The following is a 26,513-nucleotide window of genomic DNA, read 5'->3' as shown; positions in this document are numbered from 1 at the left end:
TCCATTAAAAAATGTAAATCACTCTAGAGGGTGCAGGGAGAGGAGCGGACTGCTATCAGCCCATCTGTTTTGCTGCCAGCCAATCAGCACTGGTAAAAGACCATGGCAGGACATACAGAGCACAAACATGTCTCAGTGCAGAGGGTATAAAGAGATTAATGGTGCCTCTTCTGGGTTTGTTCCTGCAGAACCCTCTCATCACATAAACCCTGCCCATTAGAATGACAGGCATCGGCTAGACAATTATAAAACATACATACAGACAGACAGAGGTGTGTGTGTGTGTGTGTGTGTGTGTGTGTGTGTGTGTGATTTGTTCTTAATCTCTTTAAAATGGGGGGTGGGGTGGGTGGAGACAGAGAGATGTAGAGAATGAATATTTATTTCTGATCACTAAATCCTTGTCCAAATAAGAAAGTCTTGAAACCCTTCCAGTTTGGGGGAGCATATTATCTCTTTATCCTGAATTAGGGAGGGAGGGTGCATTCAAAACTTTCCAGTAGTTATGCTAAAGTGGAGTGTTAGTTACCTAGGCTTGTACTGACATGAGTTCATATGGGGGACATGGTGGATCCAGAGAAAAGTAATCCCTATTATCTCTGATACAGTACTGCAGTACACCTGTTCTGTACCTTCTCTCATCAGAGGCAGCTGCTTTCCATTTCTGAGCAGAGAGGAAATAATCTGGGACAGCAAGTCCAACTGGTGATGACTCCAAAATGTTATTGGAAGCATGGGACTGTTCCACCTGGTCCACTTTCTAATCCCTTCCCTTTTCCTACTTTAGAATTGTGTGGCCATAGATACCCCAAGCTGGAATGAAAGCATTCAAAATCAGAACTGAGTTGATGGTGTAAGGGGAGGAGGTTTTAAATGTGAGAGCATTTTGTGTGAATCAGAAGTTTGGGGCTGAGCTAGTAATGATGTTGGATAGAAGCTCTCCTCAGATGTTACATCTAGGTAATGGTTTTGTGGGTCAACTTGTTTTTAAGAAATGCAGTGTTTGGGCAATAAATATTTATAATAAATTATAAATCAAAAGCTAGGATTATGGCACATTTTCTGGTAACTTGAATGACCTTAAGGTTTGTTATCTGTTTGTTAAGCAAGTGTTGCATATTCCAACCAGTTCCCATTATAATTCTAATTGTTATCATTTTTGTAAGTAATCAGCACCTTGGACAGAGAAGTAATGGAAGAGGAGTGCACCAATTGGGCTATATAGTAGCACACAATGATGTAGGGAAAGAGCTTTAGCCTCTCCTTCCCATTGTTTCCCCCCCATTCTCCCTGGTTTTTTTAAAAAAAACTTCCTGTTTGACCAAACAGAATGAATACAAGAAAGTTCTGTGGCTTGTGAGACTGTCCTTTCAATACTCTGATATAGCTCCAGATGAACCATGTGGGTTTGGGGAAAGTGTTGATGATCTATATTTTGGAAACTTGATGTCTTTGGAGACTCTTCTTTATTAAAAGAGAAAGAAGATTGTATTTACAAACGACTGTCAATAATCTTGTCAATTGATATACACTAAAATCAGCAATCAAATTAAATATCAACTTTATTAATAAAAGACTTTGGTTTTTAAACAGCAACACAAGTAATAATGAAAAATAACAGCTAACACTGTGATGAATGCTTCACGCATGTTCCTAACATCCACACGTATTATTATTATTATTATTATTATTATTATTATTATTATTTTATTATTATTTCGATTTCTATACCGCTCTTCCAAAAATGGCTCAGGGTGCTTTACACAGAGAAATAACAAACAAATAAGATGGAACCCTGTCCCCAAAGGGCTCACATTCTAAAAAGAAACGTAAGATAGACACCAGCAGCAGTCACTGGAAGTACTGTGCTGGAGGTGAATAGGGCCAATTACTCTCCCCTGCTATATAAAGAGAATCAGCACGTTAAAAGGTGCCTCTTTGCCCATTTAGCAGGGGTTTGCAGCACCTTGGTGCTCCTGAAGCACAGGTGCTTCTTGCACAACAGCACAATGGTTTTCGCTGCTCTCTCTGTGCTCCAGAAGCACGATTTGACCCACAGAAACATGTCCCTGAGGGATGCAATGTGGCCCTCAGGGATGTAATTCCACAGCACAGTGCTTCCAGAGCACAGAGAGGGTAGTGAAAATAATCATGCTCTTAAGCAAAAGTGTTAGGTGCTTGCACACTTGCTGCTGTTAGGAGCCCACATGGACGCAACATGAGTGAGGATATTAGCCATCAAATATATACACAACAAACAGCATTTATTTCCCATTGATTTCAATGAGAGAATTTAGCTTATATTCAGTTCTTTCATACTGAGTGATAATACCCAATAATGCTAACTGATACCACACTTTTAAAGTGTTCAGCTGGTGCTTTCTGCTACTGACCTTAGAATGAAGGGAGCATTTTTGCTGGAACATACCTTTTTGGAGGAGACCAAAAAGTAGGGTCATTCAGATGTTTTGGCACAAATTTCAGACATCATGCTAGCACCCAGTTGGCTCTGGCATGTGCCAGTCACTCTGCTGGCCAGTTGCTTCGTTATGTGTAGGAGGGACTATATAACTCCCTTCTCCTTTCCCAACATGTCGGTGTGACTTGTGCTTGCTTTTCAGTGCTTCTGAGCACTCCCATCCTTAAACGTGGCCTGGTGGGCTTTAGCTAGCCTTCACTACCTAGCAGGGCTGAGAAGGCATTTCTTTTACTGACAACCACAATTACCTAAATGACATGATGTTGGGTTATTTGCGTTCTTCACTTTGACTTTTTGTGCTTGATGAATGTATTGGGGCAGAGTCTTTTTAAGATCCAGAGAGGCTTGAGGGCAGAATGCTCATTTAAGGGTTCCCACATACTACTCTCACTGCATCCCATGTCAGTGTAATTGACATGGGATGCAACGGAGGAACTCTCCAAACTGGCAGAGTGGGCAACAAAATGGCAGATGCAGTTCAAGGTTAGCAAGTGTAAAGTGATGCATATGGGGGCACAACCCCGTAACTTCACATATATGCTGATGGAGACTGAGCTGTTGGTGACTGACCAAGAGAGAGAACTTGGGGTTGTGGTGGACAGCTCGCTGAAAGTGTCGACTCAGTGCGCAGCAGCTGTGAAAAAGGCCAATTCCATCCTTGGAATCATTAGGAAGGGGGTTGAAAATAAAACTGCTAATATTATTATGCCTCATACAAAGCTATGCTGCAGCCACATTTGGAGTACTATGTACTGTTCTCATCACCATACCTTAAGAAGGACATTTTAGAACTGGAAAAGGTGCAGAAGAGGGGAACCAAGATGATTAGGTACCTAGAGCACCTTCCTTACGAGGTAAGGCTACAACACCTGGGGCATTTTAGTTTAGAAAAAAGATGACTGAGGGTGACATGATAGAGGTCTATAAAATCATGCATGGAGTGGAGAGAGATACATTTCTCTCTCTTTCATAACACTGGAACCAGAGGTTATCCCATGAAAATGATTGCCAAGAAATCTAGGACTGACAAAAGGAAGTACTTTTTCACACAGTGCATAATTAACCTACAAAATTCTCTGCCATAAGGTGTGGTGACAGCTACCAGCCTGGATGGCTTTAAGAAGGTTTTAGATAGATTACTGGAGGACAAGTCTATCAATGGCTAGTAATCCAAGGGCTATAGGCCACCTCCTAACCTCAGAAGCAAGATACCTCTAAATACAAGTTGCAGGGAAGCAACAGAAGGAGAGAAGGCATGCCCTCAGCTCTTGCCTGTGGGCTTCCCACAGTTTGAAAAAGTTTCTAGATATGCATATAAACTTTTCAAAAGCCATCTCTATCGACATTAGAATTAACATAACAATATGTTAAGGTTTTATTATTGAAAAACAAAGGTATGCTATTGGTTTCACTTGTAAAGCATAGGATTCTTGCAAATGGAGTCCTCTTTTTCATGTTTCATAAACAAATGTGAACAAATATAAAGTTTAGACAATACATTCTTTACTGGCATACCATCATGCCAGAACTTCTTTTACATCGAGCCTAAATTCTGTCATCTTCCCTCATCTCTCTTTTTAATAGGAGTGTGCACAGAACCGTTTTTGGTGATTCAGTTCGAATTAGAACCAAATCTGAGCTGAATCACTGTTCTGCAAACTGGTTCAGTTGAACCGGCTGGGGGTCCGTTCCATTCAATTGAACTGTTTCAAACCGGTTCAACCCGTTTCGAGGGGCTATGCTTGTAAAGGAGAATCCTACCTGTAAAAGATTTCTAAGGGCAGCCGGGTGAGGGGGGGGAGCAGCGAGAGGGCACCTTACTGGTGGAGCTGGTGGTGGCTCCTCTAAATCCCACCTGTCCCCCGAGCAGTGGCCTGAGTAGCAGCGGCGTAGTTCCAGCCTCTGCAGATGCACACAGGCCATTTGCATGACCACATTTGTGTGGTCATGCAAATGGCCTCTGTTCATCCATGGAGGCCAAAACTTCACTGCTGCTGCTGGGGGGAGCGCTGGGGTTAAGAGGAGCTGCCGGCACCGGTAAGGTGCCCTCTTGCTGCCACTCCTGGCCACCCTTAGAAACATTTTATAGACAGGATTCCCCTTTGCTTGTACAGTAAAGGGGAATCCTCACCAGATCCCCCTATACAAGCATTGTCCCTCAAACCCTTGAACTGGGTCAAACTGGTCCATAATGGACCAGAGCCGGTTCAGTTTGAATTCAGACCAGCAGCCTTTTTTGTGTGTGGTCAGGTTGTTTCAAGTTCAAAACAGTTGAAAGAGTTCTGCACACCCCTGCTTTTTTAATGTGCAGCCTGAGGAAGAGTTCTATAGAGCCCGAAAGTTCTGAAGGCCAATTAGCAGAATCTCTGTCCACATAAGGTAGAATGATAGGGAGGAGATGTTCTGCGGGTACATTAGATTCCTTCAATTATTTTATAATCACGGAGCTGGTGGGGGCTGTGGGGATAGGGGGCTGCATGCCCTCCAGAGGTTCCAGGATGCCCTGTGTGAGCACCCCCCGTCAGGGGTCTACTCATGTGTTGCCACACACCGTGGTGACACACGAGCAAAGAAATGAGGTTAACGGAGCACTTGCTCTGTTAACCTCATTTAAAGGGAGGGTGTTCTAGGTGGGCTAGCTGCCTTGGGAGCACTGGGCTTGCCCACGAGCCCGGTGCTTCCCACGCTCCACGGAAAGCGGGCTAAACCTTAGCCTGCTTTCTGTTGATCATGGGAACAGCCTTATTGTATATTCCACATTAGCGAGACAAAGCAAGCTTATTGAGGAGGAGGGGTTCAGAACTGTTCACTTGATTTCTAGCCCCCAGCTCCTAACTTTGTTGGTGCTGCATTTTCTCTGTAGTGTCTGCTAATTACTTCTGATAAGGAGAACAATGTATCACCAACTATGCTGGCCTTGGGCTGAAATAAACAAATACATACATACATGTATCACCAACAACCTGAACTCTGCAAATCACTTGCAGGCAAGCAGCTGACTTTGTTCTGTTTCTTTATTTTGTGATTTGCTGACTATGGATGTTCCCAGGTGGACATTTTGAAATATTGTTGCATAGTGAAATGTTTGAACTTGGAAGATCAAGATCTTGTCAAAAAACAAAAACAAAACACCAGCGTAATTATGGTTGCTTCTTGGGCAATGAACTTCTTAATTATTTTGTAATTTATGGACATTTCATCCATTTGAAAAATACTTTATATACAGTTATGCACCAGGTTACCATTGTGGGTTTTTATCCACAATGGTAAAAATGAACCATTGTATTTTTGCGCAGTTGACTATAAGAATTAAGAGTGTGGATTTCTATTATTATTGCATTCTTTATCTACATGTATTATACTGGCACGATTGTGCCAGTATAATTAAGCTGGGGAGTGTTTTCAAAATTCCACCATTATAAGCCCTGAATATTCTATTGCTTATGAAATCAAAACCATTTGTCTGATCTGCCTGTTACACATTCACTAGGTGACAAGAGACACCTCCCCTGCATATTTGGTGAAGATTCATTGGAAAATGGCTTAGATAGAACAGTTTGAAGTTTCCCCCCCATTTTAAACGGGTTGGTGCCATTTTTTTTTTTTTTTTGGACTGAAGAAGTGCTATTTAAATGACATTGTAGGCCATTAGACTGCATGCCAGAAAAGTGCCTTTTGTATATCCCCCTGGGACCCAATTGAGTGTTATTTTACAATTGATCTTCAAAGTTGGGTTTTGAGGCAGAAAAATGCATTTTTAGTACAAACAGAGTGCAGAGGCTGTGCCTTAGCAAATGTGAGGTTACAGTGCCCAGAACATTGCCCCAAAAGCATGATGGCTGACTTGCTGCCCTGCCCCTGCCCTGCCCCTGCTGCCCTCTGCTATGCTCCAACCTGCTGTTCCCGCCCACCACTCTGTTGACTTACTGCCCCATCCCTGCTACTCACTCCTGCGCTCCCACTCACTGCTCCTACCCACTGCTTCTACACACCGCTTGCTCTGGCCTCCAAGCTGGACTTCATTGACAGCTGCCCCGGCCTCCTCCCCCAGGGCTCAGATGGCCTCTGTGTGTGCGTGAACTCCCCACATGTGCAGAGGCCACCTGAGACCTGGGGGCGGGGCAGCCAGCCGGGAACGCTTCCGCCTGCCACTCCGTTCCGGTGTGTGCCTCTTACCTGTTCGGGTTCGCACCTCACCCTAGCAAGCTGGAGTTTCCTGCAAACTGCCTCAGCCTCCACCCTCAGGGCTCAGATGATATGAGCCCCTGGTGGCGCAGTGGTAAAACTGCCGCCCTGTAACCAGAAGGTTACAAGTTTGATCCTGACCAGGGGCTCAAGGTTGACTCAGCCTTCCATCCTTCTGAGGTCGGTAAAATGAGTAACCAGAATGTTGGGGGCAATATGCTAAATCATTGTAAACCGCTTAGAGAACTCCGGCTATAAAGCGGTATATAAATGTAAGTGCTGTTGCTATTGCTAAGTGCTATGTGTGGACTCATGTGGACTAAACATGTGCGGGGGTCATCTGAGCCCTGGCGGGGCAGCTGGCAAGGAATGATGACTGGCCAAGACAAGCAGTGTGCTAGAATGGGTGAGGTGTGTGTATGCATGCAAACATGTGCGTGTCCATGTGTTTGTGTGTGTCTCTGTGTGTGTGCCTGTGTGCCTGTATGTGTGTCTGTGTGCATGTGAGTGTGTGTCTGTGTGTATGCTTGTGTGTGTGCACCTATGTCTGTGCCTGTGCCTCTGTGTGTGTGTTCAAGTCTGTATGTTTGTGTTGCTGTGTGCATGTGCAAGTGTGTGCCTGTGCATCTGTGTATGAATGGCTACATAAATTGTGTACAACATTTACACTATTTTGCTGATAACACTATCCTGAAGGAAATTAAAGCAAGCAGGAGAACTGTGATGTTTATGGGAAACTTCTGGGAAGTTACTCTGTAGCTTTGAACATGGTTGTTAAAAGCATTTATTATTTTAAATTATCATCATTGTTTGTTTGTGTCCGTGGTTGTTTTTTTAAGAAAGAGGAAAAAATGAAGTACAGATTTAAAGTGAACACAAATCACTTGCTCCTTGTTGTGTCCTTATTCACTGTTGAATAATCATGAGGTGGGATCACACTGATCCCATGAAAGCACTAATTTCATTTTCTTGTGTTTTTTAGGCGGCAGGGGGAGAGCGACTTAATCTTAGTTGAGGATTTTACAAAATTTTTGGTGTTCAGCATCAGGAGGTTTTACCCTGTGGTTTGAGTAAGCTCTTCCTCATAGTGTCTAATCATATTTCCCTTTTTAAAACACTTGGAAATTCAGTAATCCAAAAGCCTTGGATTTAAAATGAGAGTTAAGCTGCTTTACATTTTCACTCACCTGAAAAGAATGGAAATTGCAACCTGAGGTGCCCATCTTAACTTCCACATCATATAAACTGTAAAGACTGTGTACAGTCTGGTATATGATGATGGCTTTAGAAAAGAGGCTCCATGTTCCCACTCTTGGTCTTTCAGTTGGACACTGGGCTGGTGAGGGATGCACCCAGGCAGACATTTAACAGGTGCAGTTTCCCTAATCATTTCTTAGAGATGCCCCTGATGAATTTCTGCCTGATGAATTCTCCCCTCTGATCAAGGCAAAGTGTGGGTGCATGGAGCCTCATTTCTAAAGGAATAATCATATACCAGACTGTACAAAATCTTTACAGCTTATATGGCTCTTGCAAGTTAACTTGCAATTGTTATTGAGATGAGATGTTTTGCATCCTATTCTTATGGTCTTTTTGAATGATGCTGGTTAATTAATTTTTATATGTTGTCTATTTTGATATGAGGCATTGAATGTATTCATTTATGGTCCAGGAGCTTCCCCAGATAGCAGGCTTTACCACAGGTTTACTGGGAGGCTTTACTGCAAGTTTGAAGTTGGCCCCAAAAACTGATGCAAAAAAATTGATATATATTTTTTTTTAGCCTGGATATAAATCAGGCTACATGCTAACATGAAGTTGAAAACCTGAATTGTGTGTTAAGTGTTCCCCAGTAGCTCGCAGGGACTTTGGGGTATATTTGGCCAATATATGAACGTATCCCCTCCATTCTGGAGGAGATGCAACCTAAAAGCCAGGAGTTAAAAAGTTCCTGATGGATCTTTTTGGTTTTTTTTGGTTTGGTACATGTATAGATTCTGGTATGCCCTGTTCTCTTGTGTATCATTTTCAGTATAGTACAGTACATCCAAGACTGTCCCTTTACAGTCATGACTAAACACGAGCCTATGGAACCAATGACTCCTTTTCAACCTCTGGTACACATTACATACTGGATGCTTAAACTGCAGGGTCATCTATTGCTCAAGTAAAGATAAATTTTATCATTATCCAGACATTCAATATCCAGCATGGCCTCTGACCATGCAGCCAAGGTCAAGGTGCATATCAGCCATCTTCTGACCCACACGGTTCCCTAAGCTCTGTGTCTAAAGGAAACAAAGACTGCTACATGTGCTGACTTTTGTCTCCTGGTTCTCATTAAGACCATCCACACTGGTTGTTAGAAATGCTTTTTGAATAAGTTGGCATATTTGTCTTCTGAGACAAATCACACCTTACTGGCCACAGGACAAGAAGAACCACGCCTTACTGGCCACAGGCCAAACAGGAAGTTGAGAGATTTGTGAAGAAACTCAAGGAAGTTCTCCAGATTGCTACTGCAGTTGGGTGCCAATATGTAACAAGGAATATTTCGGTTCCTCCACAGTTATGGAACCATTCCCCACTGCTCCATTGGTATCATGTCAGTTACCATGATGTCTGGCAGATAAGTTCACACAAAATTGCCTTAACTTGATGCTCCTAAGTCAATGTGATGAGCACGCAAAGTGTAAGATGAAATAGTATACCGATCAATGCAAGCGTGCCATTGTAATACCATCTAAAGTGGGTGATGTGGTTCTTACAAAAACCTTTAGACTCGTAAGAAACTCACAACCTTTTTATCCTGGACCATATCAATAACATAGATAAATAGCACCATGATCATGGCCCAATGGGGTAATCATTGTCATGAAAAACATATATCACTTCACACCAGAGGACTTCAAGCTCCAGTATGAGATGATGATGAGGATGAGGAGGAGGACTCCACACCTAGTGACAACGATATTGTCTCATCCAACTCTTCTGCTGCACCAGCTCCAGCAGCCCCTTGTGCTCCTGAGCAGATCTGACAACATTACCCGCAAAGGACCATCAAGCTCCAAGCTCTTTATAGGACTATACCAGTAGCAGTATCTGTTCTTGCACTCTGTGGATCAGCTGTTTGATCTTTTTTATTGTTTTGTTTGCATAATCTAAATTTTATTAGTATTTTTGCACAAGCATGATGTTATATCTGGGGGGAAAGGAGGGTGTGTGGTGTTTGTCAGAAATACATTCCTTGATTCAGGCCAGCTTTTAAAGAATGCTTTAGGTTAGTTACAGGCTGGTCCAGTACATCCTGGTGCAGGACTCGCAGAATAACACAAAAGCAGGTTGGGTTCTTTGCTCTGTGTGAAACTACTTTATCAGATTCTGGATGTGTTGAATTTACTCTACCATCTGGTCATTTTGTATCACAATCCTTAATTATCTGGATTCCACACTGAGGTTGCCCATTATGTTTTCTCTCTTACCCCTTCTTACCTCCGGAGAAAAAATACATGATATTCTGATGGACAGAGTGATCAAGTGGACTTGGGATACATTAGACAAAATCCACCTGAAAGTCCTCTTATGCAAATTCCATTGAAATGAACTGTAGCCATTCAAGAGTGCCAGTGTGTTCTTGGGCAACTCCCATTAATTTCCATAGGGTTTGTGCAGGAGAACTTCCTGGTGGATTGTGCTGGCAGACTGAAACCCTGGATCATTCACTGGCTCTTTGAATAGAACTGTGCCCTATTTACAAGTGCTATCATGAGAACAAATAAGTTAATTTTGCAATTGCTCTGTAAGTAGTAAAGAAAAATAATGATGACAGTTACATATTTTGTTAAATATTTAAGGCACTATACAGCTTAGAAGATAGAATCATAGTTGAAGGGGACCTTGTAGGCCATCTAGCTCAGCCCCCAACCTAGAACTAGAACATCCCCCCCAACCGATGGCTGTCCAGCCTCTGCTTGAAGATCTCCAGTGAGGGGGAGCCCACCCATTCCCAAGTAATTAGCTCAGTTGTTGAACTGCACTTACTAATAAGAAAGAAGTTCCTTCTAATGTTCAGCCAAAATCTACCCTACTTCACATGACTTAAGACCATTAGATCTAGCCTTGCCCTTTGGAGCACAGAGAACACATCTTTGCCTTCTTCTGTGTGACAGTCCTTCAGGTATTTGAAAAATGCTACCATGGCATTCCTTAATCTAAACATACCCTTCCCCCATAGGGCTTGTTTTCCAGACCCCTGACCATCTTAATTGTCCTCCTCTGAACCCATTCTATTGTGTCTAAAGGTAAAGGTAAAGTGTGCCATTGAGTCGGTGTCAACTCCTAGTAAACACAGAAAGTAAGTTCTTTTAGCTTATAAAAAGTACTCTATTTGTAAGTGTAATTGCTTTTTGAATTAGGTTTCCACATTTGGTGAAGACGTTGGAATTTGTTTTTTGAAACAATTATTTTGTTCCTGTTTCCATTACTTTTAGAAGCAGAATTGGGAATTGGTTTTAGCATTTCAGTCTGCAATCTGCCACATGCATGCCACTGATGTGGATGCTGTGGTATGCATGTGCACCTGGATACACAGATCCTCACCATTGTGATGCTTATTGAAGTTCCACTGAATTAGCTGGATGTATCTTTTGATGTGTGTGATTGTTCAGAAAAGAGTTGGCTCATGGCCCTAATTTTTAAATCTTCATCCTGAGGAGTTGTGGTCTGATGCGTGCAACTACTTTGGGAAGTAAGAGCATATGTACTTTTGTGCACAATGAGCATAGCTATTGTGTCTTTGTACTGAACATACCAGCTGCATAGCAAACGGTAGTTGTGTACACTACTCACATTGGCTGTATGAAGGTCATATTGTCTTAGCCTGAAAACTGTAATCAATTGACATCTATGGCGAATCTCCCATGACTTCACTTAGGTCAGGATTTCACACTGGTTTTCCAGCCTTTGAGCTATGATCACAGCTGGTTCCATGACTCTTCTCAGAAATCTGTACCGGAGTGCTTGGAAATCTCTTGGGATTCTGGGTAGTGGTGATCCCAGGCCCTAGGACCAGCTGGCTCCTCTCAGCTGCTGTGCCCTCTTGCACCTGGTGTTCTCTGCATCCACTCCTCTCGGAGCTCTTTGGCATCTTATCAACTTTCAGGCAGAGCATGTTTGATGGATTTGTAGGACATGTTCGCCTGTCAGCACAGTTTTGGATCAGATCTGATGCTGCTTTGTGGGCACATTTGGGGAGGTCTTTGAGTTGCAGGGGAATGGGTGTAGCAAACTGCTCCTGAGTAGAGAGGGGGGAAATATTGCACAAAACCTTGTTACGCTTACAGTTTCTCTGGATTCTTTCTAGAAAATGATCTTATGTACTTGCTTACTTACTTACTTACTACATTTCTATCCTGCTCTTCCTCCAAGGAGCCCAAGCGCTGTACATGGTTATGTTTATAGTCACAACCAGCCTGTGAGATAGGTTAGGCTGAGGGATAAGTGACTGTCCCAGAGACATCTAGTGAGTTTCATGGATGAATGGGGATTTGAACTTGGGTCTCCCCAGTTCAAGCCCAGCACTTAGTGTTTAAATAATAGGGCTGAGCCAAACATGGGGTTGGCTCAGCCAACAGCCATGCAAACTGTTTTCTCCTACGACACTCCTCCCCATTATTTTCAAGATGTTGGCCATGGCTATGAAAAGTGGTAGAGTGAAGGAAGGGAGCACTGTCCTCACTCTGATTTGTGTTTGCAATATCATCAAATGGCCAAATACAATTGTAATTCAGAGTGACACCATCAGATTGCCCACATGATCCGTGATTGACTGGGATCACCTCAACAAGAAACACATTTTAAAAGAAAACAATGCTGAAGCTGCTAGTTTGAGGAATGTAGCAGCAGCAACAACAACAACAAAAGGATAAGCAACAGTGTTCTGTCATGGAACTTTCTTCCCCAAATTGCCATTTGACCTTGAAAATTCTGATGGGTGAAAATTCAGCACAGCCTTAGTAAACACTAGCCTCCCAACCCACAGACTCTGGTAATGTTAACAAAAGGGACCAAAGTGTAGGCAGCCTCAGTCATGGGCAGACTCATCCTATCATTATTCTTAGGGTCCGCAAATCACTCTAAGTTGTGGGCAAACACACCACGTTGATCTCTACATTCCTCACCGTAAGTCTGAGTTTCCAGGGGATGGAGCGGATGAAAAGCAGGGCAGTGAAAGAGGTTCAGCCAGGGACAGGACCTGGTTCATCACTGCATGTACCACTTTTGAAGTAGTCTCCAGACCAGAGTATAAAAGCAGTTTAGATATCTGATGGCTGCTAGAACATAGAGATGTTGTAACTCCAAGTGATTAATTTAGCACAGTCAATAGTCTGGGAGCACCTGGTGCCTTGTTAAAGTAAAAAGGTGTGGACCTTATCAATGCCTGAACAGGAGACTACTGGGAGTCCCTTTTAAACTGCTCAGCACTTTCCAATGAAAGCTCGATAAACATTGTATATAATCTAACCAACAAATGAATAAACCACCTACTATTTTGCGTTAATGTATGGAGAGCCAGGGGCGCACAAGCATATATTCTTTTTACCCCAATTTAGCAGCTGTCGTGTCTTTCTGTCGCATTATAGGCATACATACATGTCCTTCTAGCATTTGCATGGCCTTATGCCTCTCTTATAAACAGTTACATATGAATATGACCCTGCAATGCATTATATGAAGTACAATAACAATGGATCTCTACAAGTGGTTCATTAATTACTCTGGCTCAGTTTTTCTTAAACTCATGGGGGTTGTGAATTTGCATGCAAATGTAATATGTGAATAGGTGTTTCAAGGAACAGTACCAAATTTGGTCTCAGAACATCACACAACATGGGGATTGCTGTGGCTCTGATCCAAGCTGTTCAAGCAATCCCAAGACAATGGGTGAATGAGCTCAAAGCACGTTGAGTAGCTGGCAGGGAGATCTTTGATGGTGGCTCTTGTGTGAACGAAACCTTAGGGCCACTTCACACATTACTGGAAGAAACTGTGGTGGCCAACCAAGCCTCCGAGGAGCGGTTAAAAGCACTAGGGAGGAGAGCTATGTGGCTGGGTTCCTGGCTGACTCGGGAGCAGCGAGTGCAGTGCACATCCCTCTTGGGTGGGTGGCTCACTGTGCAGTATATCGGCCAATAACTGGGGGAGCAGGGGGAGAAGGCAGCAGGAGGCTGGGGAGCAGACTGGAAGGAGGAAAGAGGTAGCAAAGACCCGAAACTGAAAAGCAGAATTCACCAGGACCAACCATGGGCTGCTTTCCAGGGAAGCTGATGAGTTGCTCTGACAGCCCGCACAGGTCAGCTAAGATTGGAGTTGCAGGTCACATTCAAGGCACCATCACGGCCAGAAATGGCAATGGTGGATTTAGTCCCCTCCCCCACCTCTCTAGGGCAGTCCCTGAAATCACAGCACACTGCAGTTCTCCAACCCAACCCTCCTGATTGACGGCTACTAGTGTATGTATGTGTGGGGAAGGGATAACACCATCAAGTCATGTTGCCCTAGGCATTAGAGAGAGGAGACAGGAGGAATGAAACACGCTGTTGACCTTTGAGGCAGTGGCTGTGTGTCCACGTAGGCCTCAGCTCTGGTATCAGAAATGACAGTCCCAAGTCCCAACCTTCCTGGAGCATGAGCAGGGCAGGGCCCTGGAGCCTTTTCCTTCTCCAGTGGAGTGCTGTTGATGCCTCAGCCAAGGATTGACAGGGGAGTTCCGTGGGTTAGGCAGCCGGAGCGTGGATCCTCCATGAGGCTTAGCCTGCTCAATCAGATGATGCCTGCACTCTGGGCTTCGGGCTCTGGGACAAACAAGGTCTTCTTCTAGACAGGGCTCCTTGAACTGTGGCTCCACAGACGGGGCTTTCCTTCTTCCCTGGGAAATGAGCGCGGGAGGTCCTTGATGCCACCTCCCCTAGAGCAGTGTCCACCTCCCTGGGGCAGTCTTGCCCAAATCTTGGGACTGGAGCAGCAGCTGCAGGGAGATTCTTTCTCCCACTGGGGACTGCAGAGCAAAACAGAAGCACCTTCTGATCTCTGGCATAGGCTAAAGGACTTTGTGTGAATGTGGATCCTGCACGGCCCCCAATTATTGTATCATTGCTGTCTATTGCAAGCTGTCTTGAGGATCATTGGATTGAATGGCTGGATATAAATCTTCTGAATCAATGAATAATGAAATGAAATGAAATAAAGAGCAGGCAGAAAGTGGAGAGCTGGTCTTGTGGTAGCTAAGCAGGGTCTGCCCTGGTTGCATTTGAATGGGAGACTACATGTGTGAGCACTGTAAGATATTTCCTTCAGGGGATGGAGCCGCTCTGGGAAGAGCAAAAGGTTCCAAGTTCCCTCCCTGGCAGCATCTCCAAGATAGGGCTGAGAGAGACTCCTGCCTGCAACCTTGGAGAAGCTGCTGCCAGTCTGTGTAGACAATGCTGAGCTAGATGGACCAAGGGTCTGACTCAGTATACAGCAGCTTCCTATGTTCCTATGGATTGTCTATTTGCCTCTGCAGTAGTAACTGTCAATGTATGGAGGTGAGATGCATGCCTGGAAACAGGTGGTAAAATTGCATTCTGGAGACTCGAGCAAACATGGTTCCCAGGCAGGCATTCCTACCAGATATTATAAAGTTTACCACAGAGACAGCCACTGGACAAGCTGGAACTAAAAGGTGACCCTCAAACCTTCCTCTGCTGCCTTCCAGGTTGCAGCTTTGGGAGATAACTGACTAGAACACACAGCTTTCTGTCTTCTGATGAAGACATAGACTCAGGAAAGAGCATCATGGTTAATCCCGGATTCCTCCAGGGCTGGTCCAAGATGTTTGGGTGCTTGGATGGAAAATGCAAATGGCCTCGTTCCCACTTATTAGCACAGAGCCCAGCCCCACATGGCACTGGCAGAGTTTCCACTCATGCCAGTAGAGTCTCTACTGGATCCCCTCCCCTCTGTCTCTCCCCCACTCTGCCACCGTTTGTGGCACCCAGTCGTGCTGCTTCATCTAGAGCTGCCTCTGGATTCCTCATCAGCTTTCTGAAACCCGAGATGTCTTTTAAGCTGTTCTCCAGCCTCCCCTCTCCAATTAGGAAGGACCTGGGCTGTAAAGTGCAGCTTCCTGTACCCATTTGGCTTGGCAGGTTTAACAAGCTATTGTGGTGGAAATGAGGCAATGCCCTCCAGCCACTCCAGGCTCATTTATCTTTCCTTTTAAAGACGGTGCACAAACATTCAGCTATGAAGCTAACCTCATCAAATAGACAAATCCGCTTTCTCAATATGGGTTTTTGAAACACCACCCTGCCCCCAGTGGTTTTATGCTTTTAGTCTTAACTAGCCAGAGCCTTTCTGGCAATGGAGAGGTTTTCCTCTGCTTCTCGGAATGAAAGTGAGATGCAGTCGCCCGACTGATACCTCTGATGCTTAAAAAATCCCAGCTTTAAGGTGATGAAATGGAAGAAGCAGCAGCTAGGTGGAGCAATAGATCACAAATATTCCACAGAAAGTTCTTTTCATGCGGAACACAACACACTTTAATGTGTGATGCCCCCAGGCAGGCCACACTTGCAAAGAAGGAAGGCAGGCATTGGAAACTCCAGTGTTGGCTTTGGGCCACCTCAGGTCATATACTGTACCTCACACCACCACCAGGAAACTGTCTCCTTCAAGAAGCCCTTTCATAGCTTCCAGTTCCATTTTTTTGGAGAGAAAAAATGTGTGTAAATGAATAAGGAGCTACATGTTTGAACTCCAAATGAGCTCTGGGTCACCTCAGGTGACAACGAGAGTCTCCGGGGGAAGGACTGAAATCTCAAGCTGAGGGGGCAAAACCCAGGAGCTCAGCTGTTTCCTACCTGGTGTGAGAGCTTTTGCTCCCTTGTACATTATGCTCTGGGGCATAGCTACAGTTGAACAAGGTGGGGGGAGACAAATGTCCCTGGGCCCCTGAGGGAGCCCCCCCCCCTTCCCGGGCTGGATGACAGCTTGTTCTAGTAAATGCAGCACAAGGCCTGATATCATCACGAGATGCCCCATTTTAAAATATAAATGTGTACCATCTCTGTAAAAAGGAACTCTTATTGAAATGTTTCTTCTGGGCTTATGTTACGTTGCGTCTGATGGCCATTTTGTGTGAATGGGCTACTCTACCATGAAGCAAATCGAGGCAATCACCTCAGGCGGTGGCTTGGGGGCCTTTTGGGGGGTGGGGCGGCAGAATGCCCACCACCACCTGCTACCACATACCTCAGGCCCCTGTCGCTAGTCCCACTCCTGGGCAGGAACCAGTGCTCATGCTGCTGCCCCACCTCCTCACTGACCCCACCCCAGCCCCACCTCCCAAGCCCAGACACTGCTCTCTTGCTGCATGCCGTGTGCATCATATCATCTGTTGGCTATTTGCACAATGCACCCCCCATGGGAAAGCATTAGGGAGCATCCTTTTTGGCCTCAGTGCTTCAGCTGCCACGACTTGCTCTAGGCCAGTGGCGGTGGCAGTGGCAGCAGCAGCTTTCTGTCTTGCTTGGTCCCCCCTCCCTCCTCTTTCAAACTTGTCCCTGTGCTGAAGGGAAGGGGAGACAGTGAGAGAGACAGCTGCTGCTGGCTTACAGCGATTGAGAGGCTAGCAGGGCTGGTTCTAGAAATGTTGGGGCCTACTGCAAAATTAGGTTTGGGGCCCCCCTATGTACAGCTAATTTCCTCTGGGCTAAAGAGTGGGGAGGCTGCCGGCACCTTGATGGCTTGGCTACTCCTCTGCCTCAGCTCAGCTGGCAACAATCTAGGACGAGAGAAAGAGAACTAACAACTTCCAAGCAACTTCTCCTTTTCATTTGCCTCATTTTCCTTGCAGGGGTCATCCAATGAACCAGACTGGCAGGAGATTTAGAATGAAGAAAAGGAAGGATTTCTTCACACTGTGTATCTAAGGAATTCAGTGTGCAGAACATACACCGCATTCAGAAGGTCTTAGGTTCAATTTCTAGTTGCAAGGTTCTCGGGTAGCAGAACTGGGGAGGAGATTCGAGAGCTGCTGCCAGTCAGGGTTGACACTGGGCTGGGTGGACCAAAGTCCTGACTCAGTGCAAGCCAACTTCCTATGCTCAGGGAAAACTTATGGGGTAGAGATCCTGTTTTTGCATGCAGAAAGTGCCAGGTCCTTCACCTCTCCATGGCTGGCGACTTCTTTGGCTGCCCTCTGGCTCCTACCTCTCCTCTGGCTCCTACTCTGGCTCCTACCTCTGGCTCCTACCTCTCTCAGTATCAGTGGAGGGGCGTAGATAGGGGAGAGGGGGCCCCATGTTCTCCCCTCTCCCCAGAGACCCCTCAGAGTGAGGGAGATAATGAAGAAAAGAGGGAGGGGTGGAGCTGCTCTGGAGCTTGGGGGCCCAGGTTCTTTGAACCCATCTGCTCAATTATAACTATGCCACTGAGGGCCAGCCTGCCTGAAATCCTGTCTCATGAGAGTACGGCTTCTGAGAATGACTCCCTCCCTTCCTCCTGAGGCCCCCGCAAAAGGCTGTGGCCACCTACCGTTGCTGTAGTAGCAGTAGGCTTCTACTGGTCCTGGAGGCTAGGCAGCTGAGCCACCGTTGACAAAGGCATATGCCACAATGCCTTCCCACAAGGCGTGTGCCGTACTATCCACCTACTGGCATGCCCTGCGAGAAGGAAGAGAGGGCGATGCCTGGCCATGGAAGGCAGAGGTGGGGTGGGGCCAGTGAGTGGGGTGGAGCAGCATGAGTGCTGGCTCTTATCTTGGGGGTGGGGCCAGTGACAGGCAGGGGGGTTTCTTGCCATTTGCCTCTAGAAGTGGATGGCAATGAGCTGGCAGCCTGGCAATGTCAATAATAGGGGGGGGGTAGGGATGTGCACGGAACCGGTTTGGAGGCCCTTTATGGTTCGATGGCAGGGGGTGTCTAACTTTAAGGGCGGAGGAGGGTGCCCTTACCCCTCCCGCCACTTCCCCCCTGCCAGTGTCCATTTTTGTCAAAGCCCATTGGGGCGGCAGCGTGAGTGCACCCTCCCCCGCTCTTAAAGCAGCACCCCGCTGCCTTCGAGCCTCCCCTGCACAGTTCCATGCACATCCCTAATGGGCGGGAGGTTAAGGGGGAGAACAGTGTTCCTGTTTTCATTGGCGAAATGGTGAAATGTTGGAGATCTGTCAGCCTATCAAGCTCTTGGCAGGTCACAAGATGGCTGCTGGGCTGCATTTGATATGTTGTTTCACAAGTTGTGCAAGACCTGTTCTAGTGAAAACCGTTTGGCTAGAAAAGCTGAGACACCAACGCTCTAAACACTGAACACCTGGGCAGATATTTGGAAATAATTAGTGATTGGACTAAGTGCGTCTACCTCTGACTTGGTCAGATTTCTCTTCTGTACCAAAGCTGAATCTGCACATCCCATCAGATCTTTTGGGGAGGCCCTTCTGCATGTCCTGCCGTGATCTGAGGTTTGGGTGGTGGTGACATGTGGTGGGAGCTTCTCAGTGGCAGCCCTCTTATTTATTTTTATTTTTATTTTTGCATTTATATACCGCCTTTCGTTAAAAAGATAACCCCAAGGCGGTTTACAAAAGTTAAAAACATACAATAAAAAGATAATAAAAACATCATGTTAAAAATATAAAAACATAAAAACAGGCATAAAAATACAACAAATACAACAAATAAAAACACAAAGAAGCTGCAGTAGAAAACGATTATGTAAAAGCCTGGGTAAAAAGCCAAGTCTTTACAAGCTTTCTAAAAGCCATGATGGAGTCCGAGGAACGAATGGCCACTGGGAGAGCATTCCAGAGTCTGGGGGCAGCAACAGAGAAGGCCCTGTCCCGAGTGCTTCTTATGGGGAAGTTCCTGCCACACAAGGTTCACCTGGGCCCTCCCCTTCCAGGGCATTTATTGTCTCAACTCTTGCTGTTTATGCCGTTGTTTGATGCAATAGGATTGATTTATTGTTTTAACGTATTGTCAAATTTATTGTTTTTCTGCCTTGGATCTTTTTGAGAATGGTGGGATTGCAAATTATTTTAAACAAAAACAAATAAATACAAATTGGTGGAGGAACCATAGCTCAGCAGTAGACCATGTACTAAACAGAATTACTTCCAAGGTTCAGTCATCAGCATCTCCAGCTAAAGGGATCTCAGGTAGGAATACTAGGAAACACAAGACATCTGCCTGAGATCTTGATAGTCATTGCTAGCCAGGACTAATGAACTGACCCAGTAGAAGGAAACTTCATATGCTCAATGATTTTTAATGCATTAAGGAGCTATCTTTCTGTCTCAACAAATTAGGCTAACCATAGCCTCTTAGGCTAACCAATATTACTGTATTAACCAGTTTCTTTCTTTCTTTCTTTCTTTCTTTCTTTCTTTCTTTCTTTCTTTCTTTCTTTCTTTCTTTCTTTTCCTCCCCCCTCCCCCTCCTCTCCCTCTCCCTCCCCCCTTCCCTCCCCTTTCCAATATTTTCACTTGTGTAGGAGAATGTTTCCTGCAATGAGAGTGAAGATTACCGGGTTGGACCCTCACCAGCAGTATTACATAGCCATGGACATTGTGCCTGTGGATAACAAGAGATACAGGTAAGGACTCAGTTCAGAACAAAAGACCCTGAGAAATGCATTCACCAATACAGAGAGCAAGGGTGTCAGATAGCAAGGGTGAGCAATGCTCTGCATCTAAATATTTGCTTAGATGGGGAGATAAATGTGCCATATAACATCCACCAAAATCTGTTTTTATTGCATAATAATATGGGGATGAATGCTTTCTCTTATATTTCTTAGAGAAGTAAGAAATACAATAGATAGAGAAGGTTCTGCGGGAACTAAACTGGATGGATAGATGGATGGAGGGATGGATATATACTGTATACAGAGAAAGAGAGAGATAATGCAAACAGCATTATGTTTGAAGTCACACAGATTGTGCTCTCAGTGGGAAACAAAGAGGAGGAAAATAATATAATTTAAATTTAAAAGGTCTTGGTGGGAAGACAGTGGGAGGCATAGGGGAATGACAAGGGGAGGTATGGACAACCAACTGACAACACTTCAGTCCCCCAGTGCAGATGGAAAATACACACAAGTACACAAAAGAAACCCATGAGACCTGCTGCATGTTGACGCTCCATTTCTCTTCTGCATACAGTTCAGTTCAAAAAGCCATGGAAATAAGAGCAAAAAGCCCTCCATCTAGATGGTCTGTGAAGTGAGGAGGGCTGTAGCACAGAAGGAATCTAAAAGCCAGGGTGATCAACATTTTTGTTATGTATTTTATGTGAAACTCGGTTCCGAGAAATGGAAATGGGGGGTGGGGGATAACCAATGGACCTTTTGTCTTTCTGGCTTTGGCACCTGTTATGGAATAACTTTTCTTGCTGAAGGAACAGTTTGAACATAACTTGGGACCATTAGCAATGACCTCTGGAATCTCTTAAAAGATAGGACGGGTCCCAGAAGCATGAAGAAGGGCAATTATAGTTCCTGTTTTATAGTAGAAAACACAGGAGATCATAGGCCACTTAGTGGTTTCAATATCTGGAAAGTTATTGGATGAAATTGCAAAACTATTGATTTGCAACCACCTAGTCGAAAACGGAATAATTGTCAATAGCCAACTATCTACCATCAAAGCTTTCAGATGACTCCTCAGCCAACCAATTCACATTGTTTGGGGCTGCTTGCTTTAGATGAGCAAACACCAGATTCTTGCCTAGATGTGGCTCTGGGGTTCTTACGAGCTCCAGTGGAAGAATCAAGGGCAGAGGACACCAAGAAAGTCTGGGAAGAAAGGAGAGAGAAGCTGGTCAAAGAACTGTCAGATGGACTGGCGATGTGTCAGAGCAAGCCCTGAAAGAGTTAGGGCAGAAAAGGAAGGCGAATACAGTCGAGGGGACTGGCATGGAGATTGGGAAAAGGTGGGAGCCCAAGGAAGTTCAGACAGAGGAGGAGTTCAGGTAAAGAAGAGGAGGAGAGAAGCTTGAATGAGCCCAGGTGAGGAAGGGAGGTCAGAGCTGATCCGGAGATTTGGCAGTGGGAGAGATAGAAGGGGAGAGCAAGAAAAAGGGAGGAAGTAACTCAGAAAAGTTTAGTAAGTGGAGGAAGACCAAACTGAGGAAATTGACTAGAAAGAGGGAAATGGCTTATTTTATCTAGGGGGTTTATGCAAATGATGAGGGAATGCTGGGAGTTAGGAAATGTGAGTGGGGAAGGAAGCAGCTCCCTGCGCTGTTGGGGGCCACTAAGGACAAGGGATGCTTGGGGTTTGAAGTTGCTAGGCTCTGTTGGCAGAGAAGGGAAGGAACAAAGCGGGCTGTGGGAGCAAGCTACCTATAATTAGTGGGGACACTAAATGGATGTCCCTGGCTGGTGGATTAAGCTAGAGGCTGTCTTTCGTGGGCTTTAAACCTGAGCACTGGCTCCCCACAGGAGAGTCTTTTAGATCTAATAAAAACTAGCCTAGCCTGACAAATCACAGGCATGCACACGCACACACGCACATGCGCGCGCGCACACACACACACACACACACGGAAGGAAAGGGGGAAATTGGGGAGAAAAGAGGATAATTCCTGGGAGCAGTGGAAGGAGGGGTTCTCCCTGTACAACCTCTCTGATGTGAAGGAAGAAGTTGAGTTCTCTGTGGTGAAGATGGGGTGCAATGATTGGGAAAGCAGGGGCCAACAACTTCTAGGATGGACCCCACAGACTGCGCCATTTGGGGCTTTTTGGCTGGCTGTTCTATAGAGTAAAAGATTATTTGTATAGTAAAGTCTATGTGTTACAGCAGTGCTCCTCTGGGTTAGTGGTTAATGGCTAATATTCCCCAGGGTTTTGGAATATGCTCCCTACTGAAATACGAGCATCTCCTTCTCTGTTTGTTTTCAGGAAGCACCTCAAGACTCTCCTGTTTTCGCAGGCTTTCAATTTGAATTTTTTAAAAATAATTTTACAAACGTGTTGTAATAACTATTTTACTTGATTGTTTTCATTGTCATATATTTTAATCTGTGACTTTTAAATATTTTATATTTTGCACACTGCCTAGAGAACTACATATCAGGTGGTATAGAAATATGACAGACAGACAGACAGACAGATAGATAGATAGATAATAAATAAATGGGAATGGTTTTCGTTCGAGGAACAATGTGTTTTGGAAGAGCTATATAGGAAGATGGGATTATCTTGGAAGTGAATTGTTGTTAGGAATTTTGGCTTGTTGACTCAAAGGCTTTTAAGGATCCCAGAGGCATGACTGCATGGCTTTAGTGCTCAGGTCAGGAGTGTAACTAAGTGACAAGGTCAAAAGTGAGCACTGGCTGCCTTGCTTTGGGGTCTTCAGGATGGCCAAAGTTCCATAGGGGAAGCTGGTTTGAAATATTGGGGTTTCCAGACCCCTGCCATAAGATGGGGAGCGGCTGTGATTAGTCTCCCTAAGAGACTCTTGGCTGCAGTGGTAAGACTGTCTCACACCTGGACCCCCCTTATGGGCAGGCATGTTCAGACTGCACACTTTTCTTAAGGGAAAAGGGGGGGGCATATGTGGAGGCCTATTTTTGGACCTCTTAACATAAGCTCTCGAGGAACACCTGGGGCTATTTAGTTTAGAAAAAAGACGACTGCGGGAAGACATCATAGAGGTCTACCTGTATAATCATGCATGGTGTGGAGAAAGTGGATAGAGAGAAATTCTTCTCCCTCTCACAAAACACTAGAACCAGCAAATGGAGGTACTTTTTCACACAATGCATAACTAACTTGTGGAATCCTCTGCCACAAGATGTGGTGACAGCCAACAACCTGGATGGCTTTAAGGGCTTGGATAACTTCATGGAGGAGAGGTCTATCAACGGCTACTAGTCGGAGGGCTATAGGCCACCTCCAGCCTCAAAGGTAGGATGCCTCTGACTACCAGTTGCAGGGAAGTAAAAGCAGGAGAGAAGGCATGCCCTCAACTCCTGCCTGTAGGCTTCCAGCAGCATCTGGTGGGCCACTGTGTGAAACAAAATGCTGGACTAGATGGGCCTTGGGTCTGATACAGCAGGACTGTTCTTATGTTCTTATCATCACCTAGCCAAACCTTGTTATTTTCACTATATGGGTGGGAACCAATAGACTAAATCTTTGTCTCACATCTTACAGTTGTACTCCTTGCCTCTGGTGGGGGAATTTAATTCTTGGAGCATAGAAAATATTCTATCTATCTATATATCTATCTATCTATCCCGCTCTTCCTCCAAGGAGCCCAGAACAGTGTACTACATACTTGAGTTTCTCCTCACAACAACCCTGTGAAGTAGGTTAGGCTGAGAGAGAAGTGACTGGCCCAGAGTCACCCAGCAAGTATCATGGTTGAATGGGGATTTGAACTCGGGTCTCCCTGGTTCTTTTCCATCACTCTAACCACTACACCATGTTGGCTCCTTGAATGGGACACCAGTAGAGATGCGGCTGCAGTACAGTCTTCAAAGTTCTCATCCTGGTATCACCATTATAAGAAACATAGAAGTCTCTCACAGTATCTGGTTAATATTACCAGGGCACCACCAAGGAAGGCTTTTACAACTTTCTGCTTCCATACTATGCCCTCAGCATATCTTGGAGATTTCGCAAACTCCCAGTGGAACAATGCCTCTGTCCTTGTCGCACTGGTGAAGTGGAAAAACACTGGATCGGGGGAAAACACTGTTGACAGATAAATTTAAGGGGTCGGATGTAGAACATTTGACCTATTTTTTTGCGGACACAATTCCTAATGTCAGCAGCCAAGTTGCCACCTTCACTATGCTTTCTTTTAAACTCAGAAAGAAATTCAGGGGCGTAACTATAATAGGACAAGGGGAGACAGTTGTCTGGGGGCCCACACCCTAGGGGGTCCCCCAGAGGCAAGTCACATGACTGACTCCCCCAGCTACACACCTGCCCAGGCTTCCTTCAGTTGTATTCATCCTCCAAAACTACTGATGTGAGTGTTAAGACCTGGAGCTACCAGAACAGCATGTCTTTTTCTAGTACCATTAAATGACTTGGATCGTCCACAATTTACAAAACCTGTTTAATAATAATTTAGGATGATGTTCTATTGTGGCACATAGGTTAAATTTTTTACTATGCCACTATTCAGCCTCATTTAAGATTTCTTTACTTCATGAGCTGAGCTTCAGTGAGGGGGCGCATTTTAAAATCTTGTCTCTGGGCCCACTCCAACCTTGCTACGGCCATGAAGAAATTTATATGCAGCATTGGTTTTAGCTCAACCTAATTGATATAACTTTTTAGTATGTTGTATTTTCTTCTATGCTATGCTCTATTATGACCTGTGGTCACAACAATAAACTTCTTACTTACTTACTTACTGTTCTTACTGAATTCAGCAGACAGTGCAAGCATATATCAGCCCACATTGTGACACAGCAAACTGGAGAATAACCTAAGGATTGTTTGAGAAAAATCTGTCTCAGCATGCACTGAGGAGCAAAAGGCATTTGCAGGTGCAGAGTATGCTAAAAGAGTCATCTGCAAGTAATGAAATATTCCCTAGTATATCTAAAGGCTTTCATCTGTGGATTAGTAGGGTTAAGCAATTAGTTTGCCCCATGTGCAAAGTTTTCGTAGGACAGTAATTGGAAAAGAGGATTAATAGAGAGACAAAAGTGAGGAAGTGGTTCCAGGTATCATCTGGTTTCCATTAAAGATAAAGCATGCAATTTCCTTCCTGCAGCCTGAATGCTATTTGGTGAGTGCAAACAAAATATCTTAAGCAGAATGAGGCTACAGGTGTTTTGTATGCATGAGTTTTGAGTAACAGTGTCTCCTTCCTCCCCATCCTTCTCTCTGTCAGGTATGTTTATCACAGCTCCAAGTGGATGGTAGCAGGCAATGCGGACTCTCCTGTGCCTCCAAGAGTTTACATCCACCCTGACTCATTGGCATCTGGAGACACTTGGATGAGGCAGGTCGTCAGTTTTGATAAACTAAAACTGACCAACAACGAGCTAGATGACCAAGGCCATGTAAGTCAGAAAGAAGTGCATGCTACTTTCATTTTGATCCTGCCACTTTCAGCCTGGGGTGTTGCCCACTAAAATATAATAGACTTCCGCACAGTCCTTTTGCTTCCGGCTCCAGGGCTCCAGCTCTGGCACAGCTTCCCCATCTCCAGTGTATTTCCCCCAGTCCTCCTTGCCCTGGTTAATCCCAAAAGGGCTGCACTGTCTTTCTCACTTGCGTACTAGAAGCAGGCTCAGTGCTGAGGTTGGTGGTGATGTTCACAGTAAAACAGATTCAGCTAGTAGTCAGATTATAATTTCATCCTCAGTAAGGTAAGGTATTAGGTGCCTTTTGTTCAGTTAAGTGCCCATCCCCATATCTCATTTCTGAAATTGTTTTCAGCATGGTGCATTTCAAATAATTTCCCCTTCCCTTTCTTTTCTTTTCTTTTTAAAAAAAAGATAATCCTGCACTCAATGCACAAGTATCAACCACGTGTCCATGTTATCCGCAAGGACTTCAGCAGTGACCTCTCTCCCACAAAGCCAGTCCCCACGGGTGATGGGGTGAAAACGTTCAACTTCCCTGAGACAGTCTTCACCACTGTCACAGCTTATCAAAACCAGCAGGTAATGAAAAAAAAGCCTCTGCAACCCATCTGTTATTTCACCTCTAGCTGTTGATCTTCCCTTTACCAATACAAGAAGTGTTTTCTCTGTGCCCATGTTGAACCACCTGCACTCTGTTAAAAATACATTAGCTGAAAAAATATGAACAGGCATTCTCTCTCTCAAAAGTTTGGGAT

At 44.9% G+C, this 26,513-nt stretch overlaps 1 protein-coding gene across 1 annotated transcript in view; it reads left to right on the top strand.

The window, feature by feature from the left end:
- Window positions 1-26,513, top strand: part of TBX15 (T-box transcription factor 15) — a 143,439-nt gene that overhangs the window by 61,451 nt on the left and 55,475 nt on the right. The window contains exons 3-5 of the mRNA XM_053303610.1: window positions 20,195-20,296; window positions 25,560-25,731; window positions 26,170-26,337. Coding sequence (XP_053159585.1) covers window positions 20,195-20,296; window positions 25,560-25,731; window positions 26,170-26,337 — 442 coding nt within the window. The remainder of the gene's footprint in view (window positions 1-20,194; window positions 20,297-25,559; window positions 25,732-26,169; window positions 26,338-26,513) is intronic.

This window comes from Hemicordylus capensis, chromosome 2 (assembly GCF_027244095.1).
Source record: "Hemicordylus capensis ecotype Gifberg chromosome 2, rHemCap1.1.pri, whole genome shotgun sequence".
NCBI lineage: Eukaryota > Metazoa > Chordata > Lepidosauria > Squamata > Cordylidae > Hemicordylus > Hemicordylus capensis.
Note: the sequence above shows the minus strand (reverse complement) of the source record. Positions and strands in the feature narration are given on the sequence as shown.